Source organism: Aotus nancymaae, unplaced genomic scaffold (genome assembly GCF_030222135.1).
Source record: "Aotus nancymaae isolate 86718 unplaced genomic scaffold, 86718_ANA_hifiasm-v0.15.2.pri h1tg000022l_1, whole genome shotgun sequence".
NCBI classification, from domain to species: domain Eukaryota; kingdom Metazoa; phylum Chordata; class Mammalia; order Primates; family Aotidae; genus Aotus; species Aotus nancymaae.
In genome coordinates this window covers 29,327,277-29,347,662 of record NW_026988435.1, presented here as the reverse complement: position 1 = coordinate 29,347,662, position 20,386 = coordinate 29,327,277, and the positions used below count along the sequence as shown (strand labels likewise).

At 42.4% G+C, this 20,386-nt stretch overlaps 1 protein-coding gene across 2 annotated transcripts in view; it reads right to left on the bottom strand.

Moving 5' to 3' along the window:
- JAM2 (junctional adhesion molecule 2) overlaps positions 1 to 9,482 on the bottom strand; it is a 73,834-nt gene extending 64,352 nt beyond the window's left edge. Inside the window, exon 1 of one of the 2 annotated variants that reach the window (XM_064380065.1) lies at positions 9,382 to 9,482. In XM_064380065.1, coding sequence (XP_064236135.1) covers positions 9,382 to 9,445 — 64 coding nt within the window. In that variant the 5' untranslated portion in view covers positions 9,446 to 9,482. Of the gene's footprint in view, positions 1 to 8,983; positions 9,033 to 9,381 lie in introns of those variants that run through there. The other variant, XM_064380066.1, reaches the window with a different exon arrangement.
- Between the last annotated feature and the right edge of the window lie 10,904 nt (positions 9,483 to 20,386).

Below are 20,386 nucleotides of genomic sequence, written 5' to 3'. Positions count from 1 at the left end.
GTTTATAGTAAAACAGACCTATGCTTTATTTTGTTTTTGTTTTTTTTGGTGGGGGAGCTATGGTTTTATTATTTATTTACCTATTTACATTTAGCTCTCTGATCCATTTGAAATTTATCATCATGGAGAATATCAGGTTCTGATCCATCTTTTCCTTAAATGGCTTTCCAGTGGTAACAATATTGATTAAGTATTCTCCATGGTTTCAAATGCTACCATTTTACACACACACACACAATTTCTAAACGAAGTTGGCATAATTTCTAGACTTTATATACTCTTCCATTGGTTTGTCTATTCATGTACCAATCTCACATTATTTTACTTATAGAGGTTTTACAAAATACTATAATATAGAGCTATAACTACCTCATTTCTGCTCTGTTAATGTTTTATTGTTTATTTCTCCATTATCTCATTCATTTGGTATTTATCCCATGTATATGTTTCATGATATGTAACATATCCTATGTTATATGTTTCATGATTAATATGTTGATCCAGAAATACATATTATAAATTATAAAGAAAAACATGTCAGGACATACACTTTTTTAAAAAATGAAGTAGGATATGTAACATAAAAAAGTTTGAAGATCACTGATCCAGTGCTTTTCAAACATGCCAGTATCTTTTGATGAGTAGGAAAGGCTTAAGAGAAGGTGCAGGGAATTTTGGAGTTAGACCTTCAGAGAGAAGTTGCATTTGGCCACGTGAGGAATAATTACTACAACAGCAACAACAGCAGAGATGAACGGAGGTTGGGAAGAAGTACTATATCTAGATGAAATGGCATAGAAGTTCATTCGTTTACACACACACACCCCAACACGTGGCACAAAAGAACCTGACTTGTTCTGGATCCAAAAGCACTATATGGACTGCACAATAATTTCATGTCTCCAACATGCTTAGGTACAGTTTCAATGTTTTATGACATAGATGGCTGCATGTTTCGATTATTGGACAAGTGGATACTTGCGTTATTGTTTATTCCACTGTGACAATTCTGCTTCTGATCAAAATCCATTCCTATTTTTAAAAGCCTCTAGTTAATCTTTTTGCGAGGTAGAGTCTTGCTCTGTTGCTTCTTTTGTAAGGCAGAGTCTTGATCTGTTGCCCAGGCTGTGCAATGGTGCAATCTCAGCTCACTGCGACCTCCGCCTCCCTCATTCAAGCGATTCTCATGCCTCAGCCTTCAGAGTAGCTGGGACTACCAGCTACTCAGGGCACCACCATACCTCACTAATTTTTTTATTTTTAGTAGAGACAGGGTTTCACCACGTTGGCTAGGCTGGTTTCAAACCCCTGGCCTCAGGTGATCCACCCGCTTCAGCCTTCCAAAGTGCTGATATTACATGCATGAGCCATGACGCCCAGCCCTCTAGTGCATTTTTAAAAAAAAAAACATAAACGCCATTCTCTCTTTTCAAATGTAGCACTTGCCCAGAAGTTCCACATGTTCCCTTTTTCTTTGTGGTCATTATTTCTTCTTTGGCCTCCTTTAAAAATAGCACCCATTTGCACTTGCCTGTGAATCTTAGCTGGTGCCAGTGTCTCTGTCCTTTCTAGGTTTGCACACGTTCTCCTTTGGACCTTTTAATTGGATCTTGGTTGGAATTTTTCCCTTTCCAGATTTGGTTACTGGTTTGGAAGTTTATTTCCCTCTGTTTTACTAATCACTTTGTTTCATTGCTTTTGGTGGTTCTGGTTAGAAAATAGCTCCCACTGCATTTTAGCACAACAGTTTTAAAGGCTTCTGTAGGATGTTATCTTGAGTCCTGCTTGTGACATTGAGCTTTGTGTTGTAGTTTAATTACTAACATAAATCACTTTTTTTTAGTAAGGTACACAACACTGTATAGAATATGACTTGATTTTCTGGAAGGTATAGAGCAGTAAGCATAATAAATTGTGATGTTTATTTCTAAAGAAACTACAAGAGTATGCTTATATATAATGGAACATTTCTTTTCCAATTTTCTGAAACTATTTGCAGGAAACTTAAGGATGGGTTATCTGTGAGGCACAAATAGGAATCAGGAAGGCTGCGAAGGAGACTTCTCCTTTTACAAACTTGCTGCTCTGTTTGAATTTACCCTAAACTTATACTATTTTTAGTTAGACATATAAGAAAATGCGTTTAACAATTAATTCATTTTTATTTTTGGTTTTGTCCATAGTAGGTATTTAGCAAGTTTTCACAGCATGAAGAAAGCGAAGAGTAAAAACAGCAGGTGACCGCATTGACAAAATGAAAGCAAGCACATTGGACAAACCTAACATAAAGAAGACAAACCAGGTTACGCATTTTTACTCTTTACAAATATAAAGACGAGTCCATCCTAAATTATCCCAGTAGAAAATTTTGGCAACCTCAAGAAAACACTAAACCCAACAAAACAAATAAAAATTTGATGCTGATGACTTGCGATAAACAGGAGCAGGGCTCTCCAGTAAAGAACAAAAATTCCTGTCAAGTTCATAAGGATTCTTCCTTAGGACTTTTTGAGCCAAGACAATGGACAGCTAAGAGGGCAGGTCTTGAAATACTTTCACAGGATTTGCTTCTCTGCTCATAAAATGTAGGAACAATTCAAACTGGAGAGCATTTCCTACCCATTCATTGGCCTGAAGATTCACAGAGTAGGGTTTTATGGTCCTGCCAGCAGGCATTTATTTGAGCACACATCCACCCGTCCTCTCTCTCTCTCCTTTTCTCTCTCTCTCTCTCTCCCCACATCCTATGCATGCATACACTCACACACTTTAGAACACAGAAAGCCACTCTTCTGAACATCAAATCAAGTAAAAATAACTGTTCTAAGGGTGACAACTCAGGGAAACACTGAAAACAAATACTGAAAATAAACTTAGGTGTGGGAAACAGAATAATATTGAAAGAAGGTATACAGTAACCAAAAGAGCTACTGTGTCACGTTTACAGGTTGGGAACGGAAAAGAAAGTTGAAAATGCAGCATACGTAATAAAAAAAAATTCCTTAAAAACCAAAGAGCCATTTTTCTTAGATTCCTGATCAGACTTAATTAATACAGTTAGGTACTGCGTAATGACATTTTGGTCAACAATGAACCATACATATGACAGTGGTCCTACAGACCATAATGGAGCTGAAAAATTCTTGTCATCTAGTGATGCTGAAACGCCTGTATTGATACAGCACAAGAACTTTATTGTTTTCTAAATTTAGTGTAGCCTAAGTGTACAGTGTTGATAAAATCTATAGTAGCATACAGCAACGTCCTAGGCCTTCACTTTTACTCACCACTCACTCACTGACTCACTCAGAGCCACTTCCAGTCCTGCAAGCTCTATTCGTGGTATGTGCCTATACAGGTGCACCATTTATCTTTTACGCTGTGTTTTTACTGTACCTTTTCCGTGTTTAGATATGTTTAGGTACACAAATACTTGCAACTGTTTACGATTGCCTACAGCATCCAGTACAGTAACATGCTCTATAGGTTTGTAGCCCAGGAGCAATAGGCTACACCATTAGCCTTGGTGTGCAGCAGACTCTACCATCTAGGTTTCTCTAAGTACATGCTATGATGTTCACACAGTAACAAAATCACGTAATGACACATTTATCAGAACATATCTCATCATTAGGTGACACATGACTGTAAAAAACAATTGTCAGTGGTTATATGTGTATGTGTAATTATGTGAGTATATTTATTGATAAATTATATAAAATAAATACTTATACAAGCAATTGCCTGGACTACTCCAATAACTTCTAACTGGTCTCCCCAGTTTGATTCCTCCCACCCCAATCCTTCCATTCACCATACTCTATCCAATGCATGTTCTTTAAAATGCAAATCTAACTGATACTCAATGTCAAAAGGCTTCAATGGCTTCTCCACTTTACTAAGTCTGTCATACATGTCAATACACGTAATTCTTCCTAAACCTCTATGAGGTAAGCAGTCTTATTTGGACTATCACCAATACTGATGAATAAAATGACATATACAGGTGTTAAATAACCTGTACAAGGTCACACAGCTGGTAAGAGCACAGAGCACAGCATTGGAGTGCATGTTCTTCACCACCATACTATGCAATGTAAAATACAATTCATAAAAAGTATAGCTTTAGGCCAGGTGTAGTGGCTCACGCCTGTAATCCAAGCACTTTGAGAGCCGAGGCGGCCGGATCATCTGAGGTCAGGAGATCAAGACCTGCCTGGCATACATGGTGAAACTCAGTCTTTATTAAAAATACAAAAGTTAGCTGGGTGTGGTGGTGGGCGCCTGTGATCCCAGCTACTCAGGAGGCTGAGGCAGGAGAATCGCTTGAACCTGGTGGGTAGAAGTTGCAGTGAGCTGAGATTGAGCCACTGCACTCCAGTCTGGACAACAGAGTGACTCTCCATCTCAAAACAAAACAAAACAAGACAACCAACCAGCTTTATATCACTATGAGTTATACTTTAAAAGTAAAAGTTATGGTGGCTTCATGGGATCTAGAATATTCTTGAGTACAACACTGAAAACACTGTTGCTGGGCATAACCTCATTTTAGCTGGTGTAAGAGACATAATAATAGCCATAGACATAAAAATAGACATTCTACTCCCCAGAACCTATAAATATCTTACTTTACATGGTAAATAGGAATTGAAGTTGTAGACGGATGAAAGTTGCTAACCAGCTGACTTTGAAATAAGTAAGTATCCAGAGTTACTCAGGTGAGTCCAAGGTAATGACAAGGGTCCTGATGAGTGGAAGAAGGAAGCAGAAGAGAGAAAACTAGAGAGGTGGCAGCCTGGCATCACAGAGTTAGAAGCTGGTGAAACAGGGCCACGCGTGGGGAGCCTCCAGAAGCTGGAAAAGCCATGGAAACCGATTCTGCCCTAGAACATCCAGAAGGAATGCTCCTTGCCGATACCCTGATTTCAGCCCAGTGAGACCTATTTCAGACTTCTGACCTCTAGAACTTTAAGACAATAAATTTGTATTGCTTTGTTTATGGCCATGCTTCACAGCAATAGAAAAGTAATACAGTTGGATTATTTTTCTGAGTTCTAGCCTTGTTAACAGTAATAGTGTCCAAGAAAACAGTATATGGTTTTAAGTTTTCTTTTACTGCTTTTGCCAAAGGAAGCACCTGACCCAGGTTCTGATTCCCCTTTTCCATCCTCATCATCATCTTCCTCAAAAAATCAATCTATCAAGAGGGGTAAACTGGAGTATTGACTCAGCAGTATTACTACTATATTACTATGGGATGAAAAAATATTATTTTAAGCAATGGCCTTTATAGTTTCCTGGTAGTCTGACTTCAATAAAATTAGCAGCTCTTACCTCTATATTTTGATACATCTTCTCTATGGAGAAAGCCCACAGAAGGAAACCAGTGCAATGGAAACTATGGGTGGTGAACATCTGCAAGCTCCCAAGGGCTCCTCTCATTAAACTGCTCACGTGGGAGGATAAATGAGTGTTCTCAGTCATAGGGAACTCACTGTGCTGCTCAGGCTGAAGTTTTTGTTTTTGACTTCGTTCTTTTTAATATAATTTCTTTCATAGTCTTGAAATGGTTGTTAAATCCACCTACACGCCCATTTTAACCTTTCTGTTCATCAGATAATTAAGACTATGCCAGCACGAAACCAGTTCTCTCCAGCAAATTGATTATGACAGTTGTTTCTTAATAACAGATACAGAGGGCAGAATTTTCCTGGTCTTGGTTCCCTGGAGTGCTGTTTTGGGTCAGCTCTGGCAAAAAGGCAGAGCCTTGTGATTTTACAAAAGATTCAGACCTCTCTCCCACCACAGTCTTTATCAGTTGATGAGAGATTAGACTTAGGCTAAGCGCCTGGATCAGGTTCCAGTCCAGATCTGAGGACCAGCTGCTACTGCCTAGATAGAATCAGGAACTGCTCTGATTTATGATTAGCTCGTAGGCTCTGAGAGACCCCCAAAAGCATAACAACACCCCACCAAACACGGAATACTCATTCCTATTATTTTTTCAAATATCAGCTTAAATGATGGCTCAAAGAAGTCTGACACCCCATCTACTTAACATGAAGTTAGAGCTTCATGATTTATATTGCAATCAGTTCAATCCATACACTTCTTTTTACTCACCCTGCCTCATCCCCATTCCATCTGCTATGATTTATGTCCCCCCCCCAGTTCATATGTTGAAATTTAATCACCAATGTGATGGTATTAGGAGGTGAAGGCTTTGGAGTATGATCTGGTCATGAGAACAGTGCCCTTACAAAGAGACCTCAGAGCTGCCTTTCCTCTTCCACCATGGGCGATCACCCTGAGAAGGCTCAATCTATGATCCACAAAGTGGGTCCTTGCCTGACACTGAATTTGCTGGTATCTTGATTGTGAACTTCTCAGCCTCCAGAGCCGTGAGAAATAAATGTTGTTTATAAGCTACTCAGTTTATGTATTTCGTATTTATGTATTTAGTATTTTGTTACAGCAGGAATGGACTAAGATACTATAGAATCAACAGGCATATATTTATCCCTACTATTAACCAGGAATTTTGCTCAGCTCTGGATATTCAGTGGTGAGTAAACATCAAGAAATTCCTTTCCTAATGGAGTGGGAAAGAAAAATATAATTCAACTAAACACACAAGAAAATGTCCATATATCCACAAGGATACTGACATCATGGTTTAAATAAAAAGAACAGCAACAAAAAGCAATCCTCCAGACTACTAAGAAAGATATAAAAAATGTTGATAAACAGCAGGAAAAAAAGGAAAGAAGGGAGTAAGCATGACATTGTACATGATAGGAGTGGCCAAAAGAGTGGTACAGTTACATCTGGGAAGAATATTGAAAAGACGAATATGTAATAACAGCATAAGAAATCCACTAAGCCTTTACTATTTTAAATAAAATGTATTGGATTATAACCCAAAGTACAAAGCGAATACTCATGAGCCCATACTGATAGAAAAGTAAATGATTAAATAAATAAATGAGGGGAAGGGAGAGACACATCTCCCATGCAGAAGAGCTCCAAATAATTTATGAAGATACTCCACCTTCAAGGAGATAGGGCAAAGCTCTCCTTCCTGAAGAAGTGTGGGTTGCATGTAGTGAGTTCCTTCCAAAAAATCTAGCATGGAAATGAAGAAAAAAGGGTAGGTGATCTGTGGAGAAAACTGGTATGCACTACATGATGAGTGTGATTACAGGTGATCAAGGTTCACATCAACAAATCATGTGTACACTATGTTCCCTGGAGATGATGTGATGAAAATGTCACTTTATCTAGGCCCCTTACCATTTTCTGATCTTCCTCCAAAAAACCTATAACTCCACTCTAGTCATGAGAAAAATATCAGAGAAACATCAACTGATGGTCATTCTACCAAATACTTGACCAATACTCCTCAAACCTGTCATAGTAAGAGAAAACAAGGGAAGCCTGAGAAACTGCTACAGCCAAGAGGAGCCTAAGGAACCACGACAAATAAATGTAATATGACAGCCTGGATGGCTATTCCATATCTGGAATAGAAAAGGCATTAGGTAAGAATGAAGGAAATCTGAATGAAGTGTACCATACTAATGAAAGATATTAACAATAGGGGAAAGTGGGTGTGGCGTATGTGGGAACTCTCTACACTAGCTTTGGAATTTTTCTTTAAATCCAAACTATTCTAAAATTGTTTTAAACATAAAAAAAAAAAAACCACCCACACACAAAGAAAAGAAAACACTCTTGCAATGCGAGATCTTTTGGTATTTCAGAAACAATATAGGAAAGTTCCCACAACACTTTCAAATTTACCCCCTCTAGGAATCCAGGTTGGCAGAGCCAATGTGTTATATTTACCTAAAGCCTGAAGAGCTCACTCAGGCCCATTCATCTATTCTTTTGTTTGCTTCTTGGTTGTTTCTTCACTACAATTTCAAACTTAGGGTGTATTGTTTCTATGTTCGTGACTCAATAGGAATAGCAGAGCAGAACGATTTTCTGTTTTTAATTAGTGACAATTCTACACTAAAAGGCACACTCGTTTCTATTTGAAATTTAGGATCTCAGCAGAATACATAACTTTCTCAGACGTTCTGTTACAATTTCTCCAGCCTACCTCTCTGTTGCCTTTTAGCAGGAGTGCATTTTTTTCCTCTGTGTGTTCCGTATATCAGTTGATATTTCAAAATCGCACAAGGGTTTCATTGTGAAACTCTGCCTTTCTGGTTTGACTTTATATAATATTGGGCAGCACATGTCCCTTCCCGGAGACAATGTGCACCTTCCTCCTCCACAAAGGGACGTGGCTCACATCACTTGAGCTATGAGATGATCACTTGGGCAGCGAGAGTGTGAGAAAATATCATTGTATTGTGATATTAGACACTAGACACTCGTCCCGCAGGTTAAGTATTGTAAGTATTACATCACCAGAATATGAATAGCAACAATAACTCATTTTACGAAAGAAAAAAGAAAGAAAAGAAAGAAAGAAAAAGAAAGAAAGAAAAGCAAGCCAGCCAAAAAAGGTGGGAGAAAAAAGAAAGAAAAAGCAAAAGTAAACTGCATTGCTTAAGGTCTATTGTAATTTCTTCCATTTTCCTAAAAAGTTAACGCGAAGAAAACAAAATAACGGCAATGTTCCCAGGATTTTAAATCTCATGAGCCCAGAATCCGTGAAAATCCTGCTTAAAATCATCCGGTGAAATTGGCTTTGGGACGTCTCCCCAGCTACTGGATCATGTGGCTTCTGCATCTTTCTAACAATCGTCCCGTTGGACGTCCCCTGAGGACACAGCAGCTGGCTAGAGTCCCCAGACCAGACTTCTCTAACTGAATGTAGATGTGCAGGTGGAGAGGATAAAAGTAATTCTGGCTCAGCAGCCACGAACTCCCCACCCCCGCCCCACAAGCGCTCTGCTTAACGCCGGCTCCGCTGAGACGCTAGAGAGCCCAGACCACGCGGACGCTGCCCCCTCCCCGGACTCACAGTGTGGCCGGCGCCCGCCTCCCGGTGATGCCATCTTTCTTGGGATCTTAGCATCTTACGAGTGGGTAGTGAGTTTTGCATTCGAATCACGTCCCTCTGTCTGAAAACTTACCCCAACTTTGCAAACAGATGAGAACCCGCTAGTGGGGACCCTTAATTTTCCGTATCTAGAACTGACAAAATCAGACACAATTTACAAGAAGCCCACGACCTCGCGTTCCCTGCCCCTCGCGTCCGCCCTCAGGCGCCCTGGGGCGCAAAGTCAGACGCCCCGCGGCGACCTCGGCCCAGAGCCGCCGGGACGCAGCGCACGCGCGTCCCGTGGGGGGCTGGAGGGTGGGGGGCAGGCTGGTCCAGGCAGGAGTGGGTGCAAGGGTAGAGGAACCCGAGCAACTTACAGCCCAGGGCGACCACCAGGTAGCGCAGCAGCAGCAGAAGGAGGCGGCGGCGGCTCCTCGCCATCTTCGCGGGGCCGGAGCCGGCTGCTCAGACGACGTCGAGGGTCCCGGCGGCAGGCGCGCAGGAAGCCGGGGGCCCTCGAACTTCTGGGGCGGGAGAGGAGCAGAGAGTCGGGAAGGGGAGGAAGAGGAGGGACGGCTCTAGATGGGGTGTTAGTTTCCCGCCCCCCCGGGCGACTTCTCAGCTGGCTGCCAAGAGGCGGGTGCTCCAGCCCAGGGATGGGGGTCTGTCCTTTTTTGGGGGTGTGGGAGTGGGGGGTTGAGGGCGTGAAAACCAGGCGAGGCGTCCGCCGGGTCCTAGCGAGGGGGCAGCAGGAGGAGAGCAGCGCCCGGGAAAGCGGCGGCGGGTCGTCCCTCCGCCCCCACGCCTCCGGGATTGATCGGCTTTGTGTCTGGTCCGCGCGGGGCTGCCAGCTGTCCCTAGGGCGGGGAGCCGGGGGCGGGAGGCGCGGCAGGCTGGGGGGCGGGGTGGGGGGTTGGGTGTCTGGGGGACGGGGGTGTGTGCGGGTGAGGAAACGCCTCCTGCTTTGCCCCAACTCCTTTCTTCCCCTCCTTGGCTCAGAACTTCTTTCTGGCTTTTCAGCCTAGGGGTGGAGAAAATCGGAAAATTTCTGCCCAACGGGAGAAGCTGAGGGGGTGGCGCTCTGAGGAGATGGGGTTCGCGGGCTCCGCCTCGGACTCGAGACAAAAAAAAAAGCAATCAAGACTAGTGCTGGAAGTCAGGTCTCAGATTTTAGCACAGCCTTGGTCCCTTTTCAGTTTAAGCGTTTTGCTCCTTGGAGATTTGAGGTGCGTTCGTTTCGTGTTCTTTGCTTTTTTTTCAGTGTCAGAGTTGGAAGTTCATCTAATGGTGTGAAATATTTATCATGTTTCTTTCAAGTTACATAACTGCTGCTTGTGGAGTTTTCCACGTGTTAAAACTCTACAGCTGCCCTTTGTCAGGTTTATTTTTGGTCTACTGTGCTTTTAAAAGGGAAACCTATTATGAATGCTCTGTTGCGTGCTTTAAAATTGCACCGCACTTAACACTGGACGCATGTACACTGGCAATTTTTATATTTGTTCCTAGGGACCAAAAATGTCTGGTTCATTCAAGAGTATTGGCAGGTCTGGAAAAAGGTCATTCCCAGAAGAAGAAATTGGTACACATCAATTTTTTTTTTCTTAAGGTTGAATAATGGATGGAGTTCCGTATAGAAGATAGTTGATTTAGTGGCATACATATAAAGAATTCAGCTAGCTCAGTGGACAAAGGCGACCTGAGTTTAGCTGTGCGGAGCTGTGAGGAATGGGGCATCCCTGCTGTTGCCGTGGTGACAATGATGAAAACTTAGTACCTAGGGAGGGGGTGGGAGGAGACGACCCAGGGGGCCCAGAAAGGAAAGTCAGAATGGCAAAATGTTAAAACTCAAACTCCAGTTGAGCGAGGAGAAGGGACACAGATTTAACAACAGCTTATGCCAGTTTTCCTGGGCAGCAATGAGAAACATTTGATGCTTAAAAAGAAAAGTTGTTGGCATCTTCTTTTTTTCTAATTCTTGCTACTCTTTTACTCCTCCCTAAAAATATACACAAAAATGTCATACTTACAAAAAATTCTATGCAATCCTATGTGAGTAACTGGCTAAGTTATTTGTTTGCCACCCAGCCAAGGCATTTGTCAAATGGCAACAATGTGCCAGATGCTGAAGGACAAACATGAACAAGATCGAGGCTTTCTTGCTAACAAGCTGACAGTCTTGAGGGGAGAGAGTCTTATCTGGAAAGGCGCCTGATACCACATGATAAATGTGACAGGAGGACAGAAAATAATAACAGCTATTTTTATTGCAGGCTTTCTTAGTGATGGAATCTGAATAATGCAATATCTGATCCCCCAAGAGTTCTGTAAAAGAGGAACTGTTATCATTCCCACTTTACAGATGAGAAAACTGGGCTAAGAGATGCTAAATGGCTTGTCCAAGGTCCATAATAAGGGGATGTTCCTTCTGTTGGGAGTGGGGGCACAGCTTTCTTTAATAAACCTTGAAAAATAGGTCAAACACAGAGGGAACAGCAGGATCAAGAACTGGAAGATCGAAAAATTATGGCTTGCTTAGAAAAAGCAAGGTTCTACCGTATTAGAGTATATATGGGAATGGGATGGTAAGGTAGATGGTGATGGTAGAAACTACAGAGGAGGTTAAATTATGAAGGTGATTCATACTACTGTCTAGACCTCATCCTACAGCTAATGAGCTTTTTGAAAGCAATGAGATAAGAAAAGACCCATATTTTAGAACTGTGGTGTCTAATATGGTAGCCACTAGATCCAAGTGGCTATATAAGTTTTTTGTTTTGTTTTGTTTTTAATTTGAGACAGAGTCTCACTTTGTCACCCAGGCTGGAGTGCAGTGGTGCAATCTTGGCTCACTGCAACCTCTGCCTCCCAGGTTCAAGTGATTCTCCTGCTTCAGCCTCCTGAGTAGTTGGGACTACAGGTGTGCACCACCACAGTGGCTAAGTTTTGTATTTTTAGTAGAGATGGGGTTTCACCATGTTGGCCAGACTGGTCTCGAACTTCTGACCTCAGGTGATCCACCTGCCTCCGACCTCCAAAATGCTGGGATTACAGGTGTTAGCCACCACACCTGGCCAGCTATATGATTTTAAATTCAATTATATTTAAAATGCAGTCCTCCACTGACATGGATCACATTTGAAGTTCTCAATGGTCACAGGAGGGTAGGGGCTACCGTATTGGACAATGCATTTCCATTATCGCAGGAAGACAGTGCTGCCCTAGAATGATGATTCATAGGGATGTACAGGATGGATTAGAGATAAGAGAATTAGGGTGTCAGACAAGTCTAAAAATGATTATAATATCCCGAGAAAGAGATGAAGGTGTGAAGTAAATGGTCACTGTGCGGTAAGTGAAAAACCAGGTGGATTCAGATGAGATTTCACAGACCTGGTCAACAGGATTATGTTATCAGCTAGATGTAGGGGTGAGAAAGGAGAGAAGACGTAGGTATCAGATTTCTAGCATAGGTGGCTATATGTGGTGGTTATAAATACTGTCATTAAAGGAATATAAGAAACATAAAGGACATACATAGTTCCTGCAGGTTTGGGATGAGTTGAGGGAGGGAAATATAGCTGGAGTGACCAGTAAACTGTTAGAATGAGTGGGCTAGAGCTCAGGAAACCCTCAGGATTGACTAAAGAAATAAATATAAATATCAGCAGCATCTTCTAGAACAGTGATCATTGGACTATCTTCTCCCCAAAATCCTTTGGACCTCCTTCATTATGATTCTTTCCTTCAAATTATGTTAAAATTCTGAGTTTCAGAAGTTTTAATCTCAGTGGCCCTAGGAAGCTGTATTTTTAACAAGTACCTTGATTGATTCTGATGCAACTAATCCATGGACTATTGTTTGAGTATCTTTCTAGAAGGCAGGAGCAGTGAAAGAGATCAATCAGACAAAAAAGTGAATGTTTATGGATAAATCTAAGGAAATAACTGCAGTAAGAGGTAGGAAGAAAAAGAACACCAGAAGGAGCAGTCAGAAAGTACGAAAAGAACTGGGAGAGAATCAGGAGCTCAAGGTGGAGGTGTTTGTACAGTCAAATGGTAAACAGAGGATTGAAAATTGTCTCTTGTATTTAGTGATTATGAGGGTATTGCCCACGTGGATAATAGAGAAAGCAAGCCTCCAAAAAACATGTAGAAAAAATTTGAAGACTTGTGTTTTATACTTATTAAAGCAACTAATGCATAAGATATATTTAAAATTATTTTAAAAATTTAAAAATTATTATGGGTATATAATAGTTGTCTATATTTATGAGGTACAGGTGATGATTTGATACAAGCATGCAGTGTATAGTGATGCAAGCAGGGTAATTGGAATATCCATCTCCTGAAGTGTTATGGTTTCATTGTGTTAGAAATGTAACCACCCAATGGGTTCACCTTGCTGGATGCCCAGACAGGGCTGATTTATCAAGACAGGGGAATTGCAATGGAGAAAGAATCATTCACGCAGAGCTGGCTATGTGGAAGACGGAGTTTTATTAGTACTCAAATCAGTCTCTCCGCATTCAGGGATCGGAGTGTTTAAGAATAATTTGGTGGGTGGGAGGAAGACCAGTAAGTCCAGAGTGCTGATTCGTTGGGTTGGAGATAAAACTGTAGGAAGTTGAAACTGTCCTCTTGTGCTGAGTCAGTTCCTGGGTTGGGGCCACAAGATCAGATGAGCCAGTTTCTCAGTCTACGTGGTGCCATCAAGCGCAGGGTCTGCAAAATATCTCAAGCACTGATTTTAGGAGTAGTTTGTGGAGGGTCAAAATCTTATAGCTTCCATTTGCATGACTCTTAAACCATAATTTCTAATCTTGTGGCCAATTTGTTAGTCCTACAAAGGCAGTCTAGTCCCCAGGCAAGAAGAGGGTTGGTTTTGGGGAAAGGTTTCCAACTATAAACAATAAACTATATTCCTCCCAAAGTTAGTTCAGCCTACACCCAGGAATAAACAAGGACAGCTTGGAGGTTAGAAGCTGGAGTTGGTTAGGTCAGCTCTCTTTCACTGTCCCAGTTATAATTTTGCATTGGTGGTTTCAGGAACACGCCAAGAAAAAACTATTCATGATGCTTGTTAAAGATGGTAAGGCAACTTTATTCAAAGGGGGAGGCCATGGAGATGGGTATAGGAACCATGGCAGCAGGGTCTTGCTGTGGGGGAGAAAAATTGGACTCAGTTCTAACAACAAGGGCAAGTGGACGCGTAACTCAGTAGCAGGGTCAGTGGATGGAAAAGTACTAAGGGGAGACATCAAGGATAAGGGGTTTCTGGCTAAACTGACTTGATGGGCTTCTTGCTGAAGTCAGGCCAGGGTGACAGGACATCCAAGGTCAGATACCCAGGGTGGAGACTTTTCAATAAACTGACTTAGGAGGATTCCTGCTCAAACCGGATTCTGCAGAGACAGAGAGGGAAGCCCAAGCTTGGGTCTAGTCAAGAAGAGGACTCAGAGAGCCTTGACTAAAGTTTTGGTCAAAGGAGAGTGTGTTGTTACATAAAAACACATAACAAAATCCTAGGTAAAAAACATCGGCAACACGATGGTGAAAGAAATGATGGTAGTTAATATTGCTTTGTTCATGAGTGTTTGGGAACTGGTTTTATTGTGGTTCTGCATGTAGGAATCACTGCACCAAGGAGCACGGGGCAGGAATGGGAGTTGGGGGCAATGGGGAGAAAATACCAGGGGAGTCCCTCAAAGTTCTGTCCTCTTCTCCATGGTCATACTACCTGCCCCACCTGTCACAGTCACTTTCACTCTGACTCTATCAGCAGTTTTGTCATAAAAGAGGACTCAGCGTTTCAGGACATCTTACCATTTTTAATTCTTTCCACCCATTCTAATTCTGAATTCAAAGTAATATTGAGGAGGCGTAGAGGCACATTTCCTAAAACAAGCAATGAAGGAAAGGGCTGGGTTTAAATGGAGTGACTTCTCACATCTCAGATTTGGTATTTCTGTGTTGGATGGTTTATTTTTCCTCATGGGTGTGGAGAAGGTGCTGGAAAGTGTGCCCACACTCTGAAATTTAGAGAAAAAGATATCTCCTATTTCCAGAACCACATACATTCCCAAATGTGTCTCTCCTATAAGTTTAAGCTCTTATGGATAGAATGTAAGGTCTTTAACGGGTTCCTGATTACCTAACTTCTTCTTCTTTTTTTTTTTTATGAGACAGAGTCTCACTCTGTCTTCCAGGCTGGGTGCATAGCATGGTCAGCTCACTGTAACCTCTTCCTCCCAGGTTCAAGCGATTCTCCTGCTTCAGCCTCCTGAGTAGCTGGGATTACAGGTGACCCCCCACAGTGCCCATCTAATTTTTTTTTTTTAATTTTTGTATTTTTATTAGAGACAGGGTTTCACCATGTTGGCCAGGCTAGTCTTGAACTCCTGACCTCAAGTGATCCACCCATCTTGACCTCCCAAAGTGCTAGGATTACAGGTATGAGCCACCGGGCCCAGCCCAGATCACTTTTTGAAATAAGCCTGATTTCAACATTCTGTCCTGATGAGCCCACAAGCACACTCATGCTGTGCCCCTCCCACCCTCTTTTCTAGCCAAATAAACCTATTCAGGGAAGCCCATGGTGTCTCCAGCATGTAGCTGACCTTACTCTCCTAAAGTGACACCTTCCTTCAGGTACTTTTTTTAACAATACAGTACTCAAAATGTACTTTCAAGAAAAATTAACAACTCACTAGTTTCACCTGGTTCTAATTACTACAAGCAGGAACATTCTTTCAAGTTGTCTGCTCCTAAATTACTTTACATCACTAGGTTAGTTTTACCTGCCAATTAAAATCAGTAAAGCAGCACTTATTATGCTTCTTTTCCTTCCTTCTTTCCTTCTTTCCCTTCTCCTTCCCTTCCCCTTCCCTTCCCCTTCGCTTCCCTTCCCCTTTCCCTTCCCTCCTCCTTCCCTTCCCTCCTCCTTCCCTTTCCTTTTTCCTCACCTTCCCCTTCCCCTTCCCTTCCCCCTCCCCCTTCCCCTCCCCCTCTCCTCCCTTCCTCTCCCCTCCCCTCCCCTTCCCTTCCAGTCTTGCTCTGTCTCCAAGGCTGCAGTACAGTGGGGTGATCTCAACTCACTGCAACCTCCACCTCCCTGGTTCAAGTGATTCTCCTGTCTCAGCCTCCTGAGTAGCTGGGATTATGGGCATGCACCACCAAGCCCAACTAATTTTTGTATTTTTAATAGAGAAGGGGTTTCACCATGTTGGTCAGGCTGGTCAGGAACTCCTGACCTCAGGTGATTCACCCACCTAGGCCTCCCAAAGTGATGGGATTACAGGTGCTTCTTTCTTTTATAAAGCATATTTCTTATCAGCTCAGCAGTTGGTGCTTTATTGAATGTTAATTAGCAATTTTACAAGAAATCAGGTGATATGAAAATGATTTTTAATGGAATTTTCTTGGGGAGAAACTAACATTTAACAAACACTTGCCAGGATCAAACAAAGGATGGACAGGCATCCATTAGTTCGCAAGCATGACCTCATAACAATGAAAACCTTTGGGGAGAATGTAGAGATACTTTCCAGCTTCACTCCCTACCATTTCTCCCTTATTCATTTCACAGTCAAGGAAAATGAGGCCCAAAATGGTGAAATGGCTTACTCAAGATCATTCTCCATGATAAGAAAAGAGTCATACCTGGAATAAACACATTAGGTCTTTCCTGTGCAGTCTCCAAATCAGCATAGATCCCTCTACATAAGCAGGGAAAAGATTTTCTGCATATAACATGACCTATGTTATACCTTATTTCCCCCCAGAGTCCTTGCTTAGGACAGCTATGCTTAATATATGTCCTTAATTAAACAGCAGGTGGGGTGATAGGAACTCTCCATTCTGTTGCAGGGAGCTATGCAGTCTAATGCAACATCTTGCATCTTGGGTAATATAATCCAGATGAGAGGATGCTCAAAGGAATTGAGATAGATTCAGTAATTCTTTCATTTGGTTCCTGCTCTCCAGAGCACTCTTAAGGATAATAATGATAGCTAGGCACGGTGGCTCATGCCTGTAATCCTAGCACGTTGCGAGGCTGAGGCAGGTGGATCACTTGAGGTCAGAAGTTCAAGACCAGGTTGGCCAATATGGTGAAACCCCATCTCTACTAAACATACAAAAATTAGCCGGGCATGGTAGTGCACGTCTGTAATCCCAGCTACTCAGGAGGCTGAGGCAGGAGAATTGCTTGAACCCAGAAAGCAGAGGTTGCAGTGAGCCAAGATTATGCCACTGCATTCCAGTCTGGGTGATAGAGCGAGACCCTGTCTTAAAAAAAAAGATAATGACGATATTAATTGTTAACATTTATTAAGTGCTATATGGTTGGCATTGGGCAAAGCACTTTATCTGCGGCATCAAATAGACTGCTTTGTGACGAGGTGCTGTTATTTTCATCTTAAATGAGGAAACAAAGGCTTAGAAAAGTCTCTGACTCAGGACTAGGCAACTAGGAATAATTGAAACAGATTTAAACCAGATGTGTCTGACTTGAAGCCCACTGCTCCTAACCACTGCTATGCTGTGAAAGACTATGTCCCTCCCAAATTCATATGTTGAAACCTAAGCCCTGAGGTAACGATATTAAAAGGTAGGACCTTTGGGAGATAGTTAGTCATGAAGATGAAGTCCTCATGTCTAGGATTAATGCTCTTATAAAAGAGGCTTGGTGGGTACTGTGGCTCACACCTGTAAACTCAGCACTTTGTGAGGCCAAAGTGGGCAGGTTACCTGAAGTCAGAAGTTTGTGACCAGCCTGGCCAACATGGTGAAACGCCATCTCTACTTAAATAGAAACATTAGCTGGGCATGGTGGTGTGCACCTGTAATCCCAGCTACTTGGGAGGCTGAGGCATGAAAATTGCTTGAACCCTGGAGGTGGAGGTTGCAGTGAGCCAAGATGGCGCCACTGCACTCCAGCCTGGGTGACAGAGTGAGACTCTGTCTCAAAAGAAAAAAAAAAGGCTTGATGGACTTAGTTTGCCCTTTAGCTATGTGAGCACACAGCCATAAGGTGCCATTTTTGAAGCAGAGAGCGAGCCCTCACCAGATGTTGATTCAGTCAGTACCTTGATCTTGGAATTCCTAGCTTCCACATGTGTGAACAATATGTTTTCGTTACACATTACCCAATCTAAGGTCTTTTGTTAAAACAGCTTGAGTGTTAAAAATTAAAAACAAATGAACAAAATAAACCTTGAATAGACAGACAACCACGAAAGTATCTGAAAAAATGGACTCCAATGCAATGCATTTCTCCTTTCTAGGAAGAAGAAAAAAAACCATCCTTAATATTGTCACTTGATCTCTGTAATGACAATGTCATCTTCACACGGTTGACCCTTGATATTGTGAAAGTCTTTTCATGTGCATTTTCTTTTTAGATCTCTACAACACCCCAGAGGGACCTAGGGGAAAAGTATGATCATGTGTATTTCAACAACCCTATCTATAACTGATGGATATTAGTAAGTACCTAATAAACTTCAGAAGCCAAACCATTAGGAGTGTCTCATTTATGTATGATCAATACTCAGGGTGCTGTAAGTGACTAGCCCGGGGATATGGCAAGCATACTATTGGGGGTCTGTGTGGCTGGGATCAAGTTCTATCTCTGTGTGGTTCTTAAAGAGGATTCAGTGACTTTGTAACTTGTCCATATTGATAGTGACCCCAACCCTTGTATCCAAAGACTCTGCTATTCTTCATTCACTTGCTTAAGTTAGTTCCCATGTTCTAAGGACTCCTTAATCCACATCTTTTTTTTTTTTTGAGACAGAGTCTTGCTCTGTTGCCAGGCTGCAGTGCAGTGGTGCAATCTCGGCTCACTGCAACCTCCAGCTCCCAGGTTCAAGTGATTCTCCTGCCTCACACTCCCAAGTAGCTGGGATTACAGGCATCTGCCACCACATCCAGCTAATTTTTGTACTTTTAGTAGAGACGGGGTTTCATCATGTTGGCCAGGATGGTCTCGATCTCCTGACCTCATGATCCACCCGTTTTGGCCCTCCAAAGTGCTGGGATTACAGGCATGAGCCACCGTGCCCGGCCTTGTCCACATCTCTTGACCTCCACATCTGTTTTCAGAAATCCCTACCTAGATGTGTCACTCAAAATCAATGTCTAAAATTGAGCTGGCCTCAATGCCCCCCGACTCCACCTTATTTCTCTCTACTTTTCCCCTCCCTCTTTCTTTTCTATTCTTTCCATCTTCCATTATCCAGTATGAAATACATGCCTACAATAGGCCAGCCGCTATGCTAGTGGATGGGGGCACAGCTATATGCAATCACAGACAATGTCTCATCTTGTGAAGATGTAGGTGGGAGAGAGAGAGAGACATAAATCAGGCAGAGCTATTGCTGAGGGTGCTGTTAAAAAGAACTTGCTATCAGAGAGGTCAGGGAAGACTTCCCAGGGGAATCTGAATGCTGGAGTCTGAAAGAGGTAGGAGAAGGCAGGTAGAAAAAAGAGTCTGTGAAAAGGGGACATCACGGGCAAAGGACTTGTCACAAGTACTAGAGAAAGAAAGTCAGAAGGTGTGGCTGCAGCACAAAGGCTGAGAGGAATAGGATGGAGCCCACAGAGGGCCCCTGCTTAAAATCCTCAATGGTTTCCGGCAGCGTTCAGAATAAAAGCAGAACATATAACAAGGCTTCATCTTTTTTTTCTCCTCGAGCTCCCACAGAGCCTTGGCATATGCTGCTTCTCCTTTGATTCTCCAATTCTTTTATTTCTTTAGTATTATCTAACATTTACTAAATAGTTGCTATGTGTTAGGCACCGGGCTAGCTTTTTTCCTATTTGTCTATTAAGAATTTAATCCTCATAATCATATTAAATAAGGAAAACTATTATTTCCATTTTACAAGTGAGGTCATTGGGACAGAGAAGTTAAGTAATAGGCCCAGAATTGTGACAGCTTGTGGGTAGTTGTTATTGATTGAATGTTCGTGTCCCCCCAAAATTGATATGTTGAAATCCTAACCCCCAAAGTGATGGTAGTAGGATGTGGGGCCTTTGGAAGGTGATTAGGTCGTAATGGTGGAACACTTATGAATAGGATTAGTGCCCTTATGAGAAGAGACACAGAGCTTGCTTCCTTTCTCTGCTCACTTGCTGGGCACAGTGGCTCATGCCTGTAATCCCAATACTTTAGGAGGCCAAGGCAGGCAGGTCACTTGAGTCCAGGAGTTGGAAACCAGCTTGGGGCAACATGGCAAAATCCCTTTTCTCTAAAAAGTTAGCTGGTCATGGTGGTGCGTGCCTGTAGTCCCAGCTATTAGGGAAGCTAGGGTGGGAGGATGGCTTGTGTCTGGAAGGTTGAGGCTGCAGTGAGCTATGAGCATGCCACTGCATTCCAGC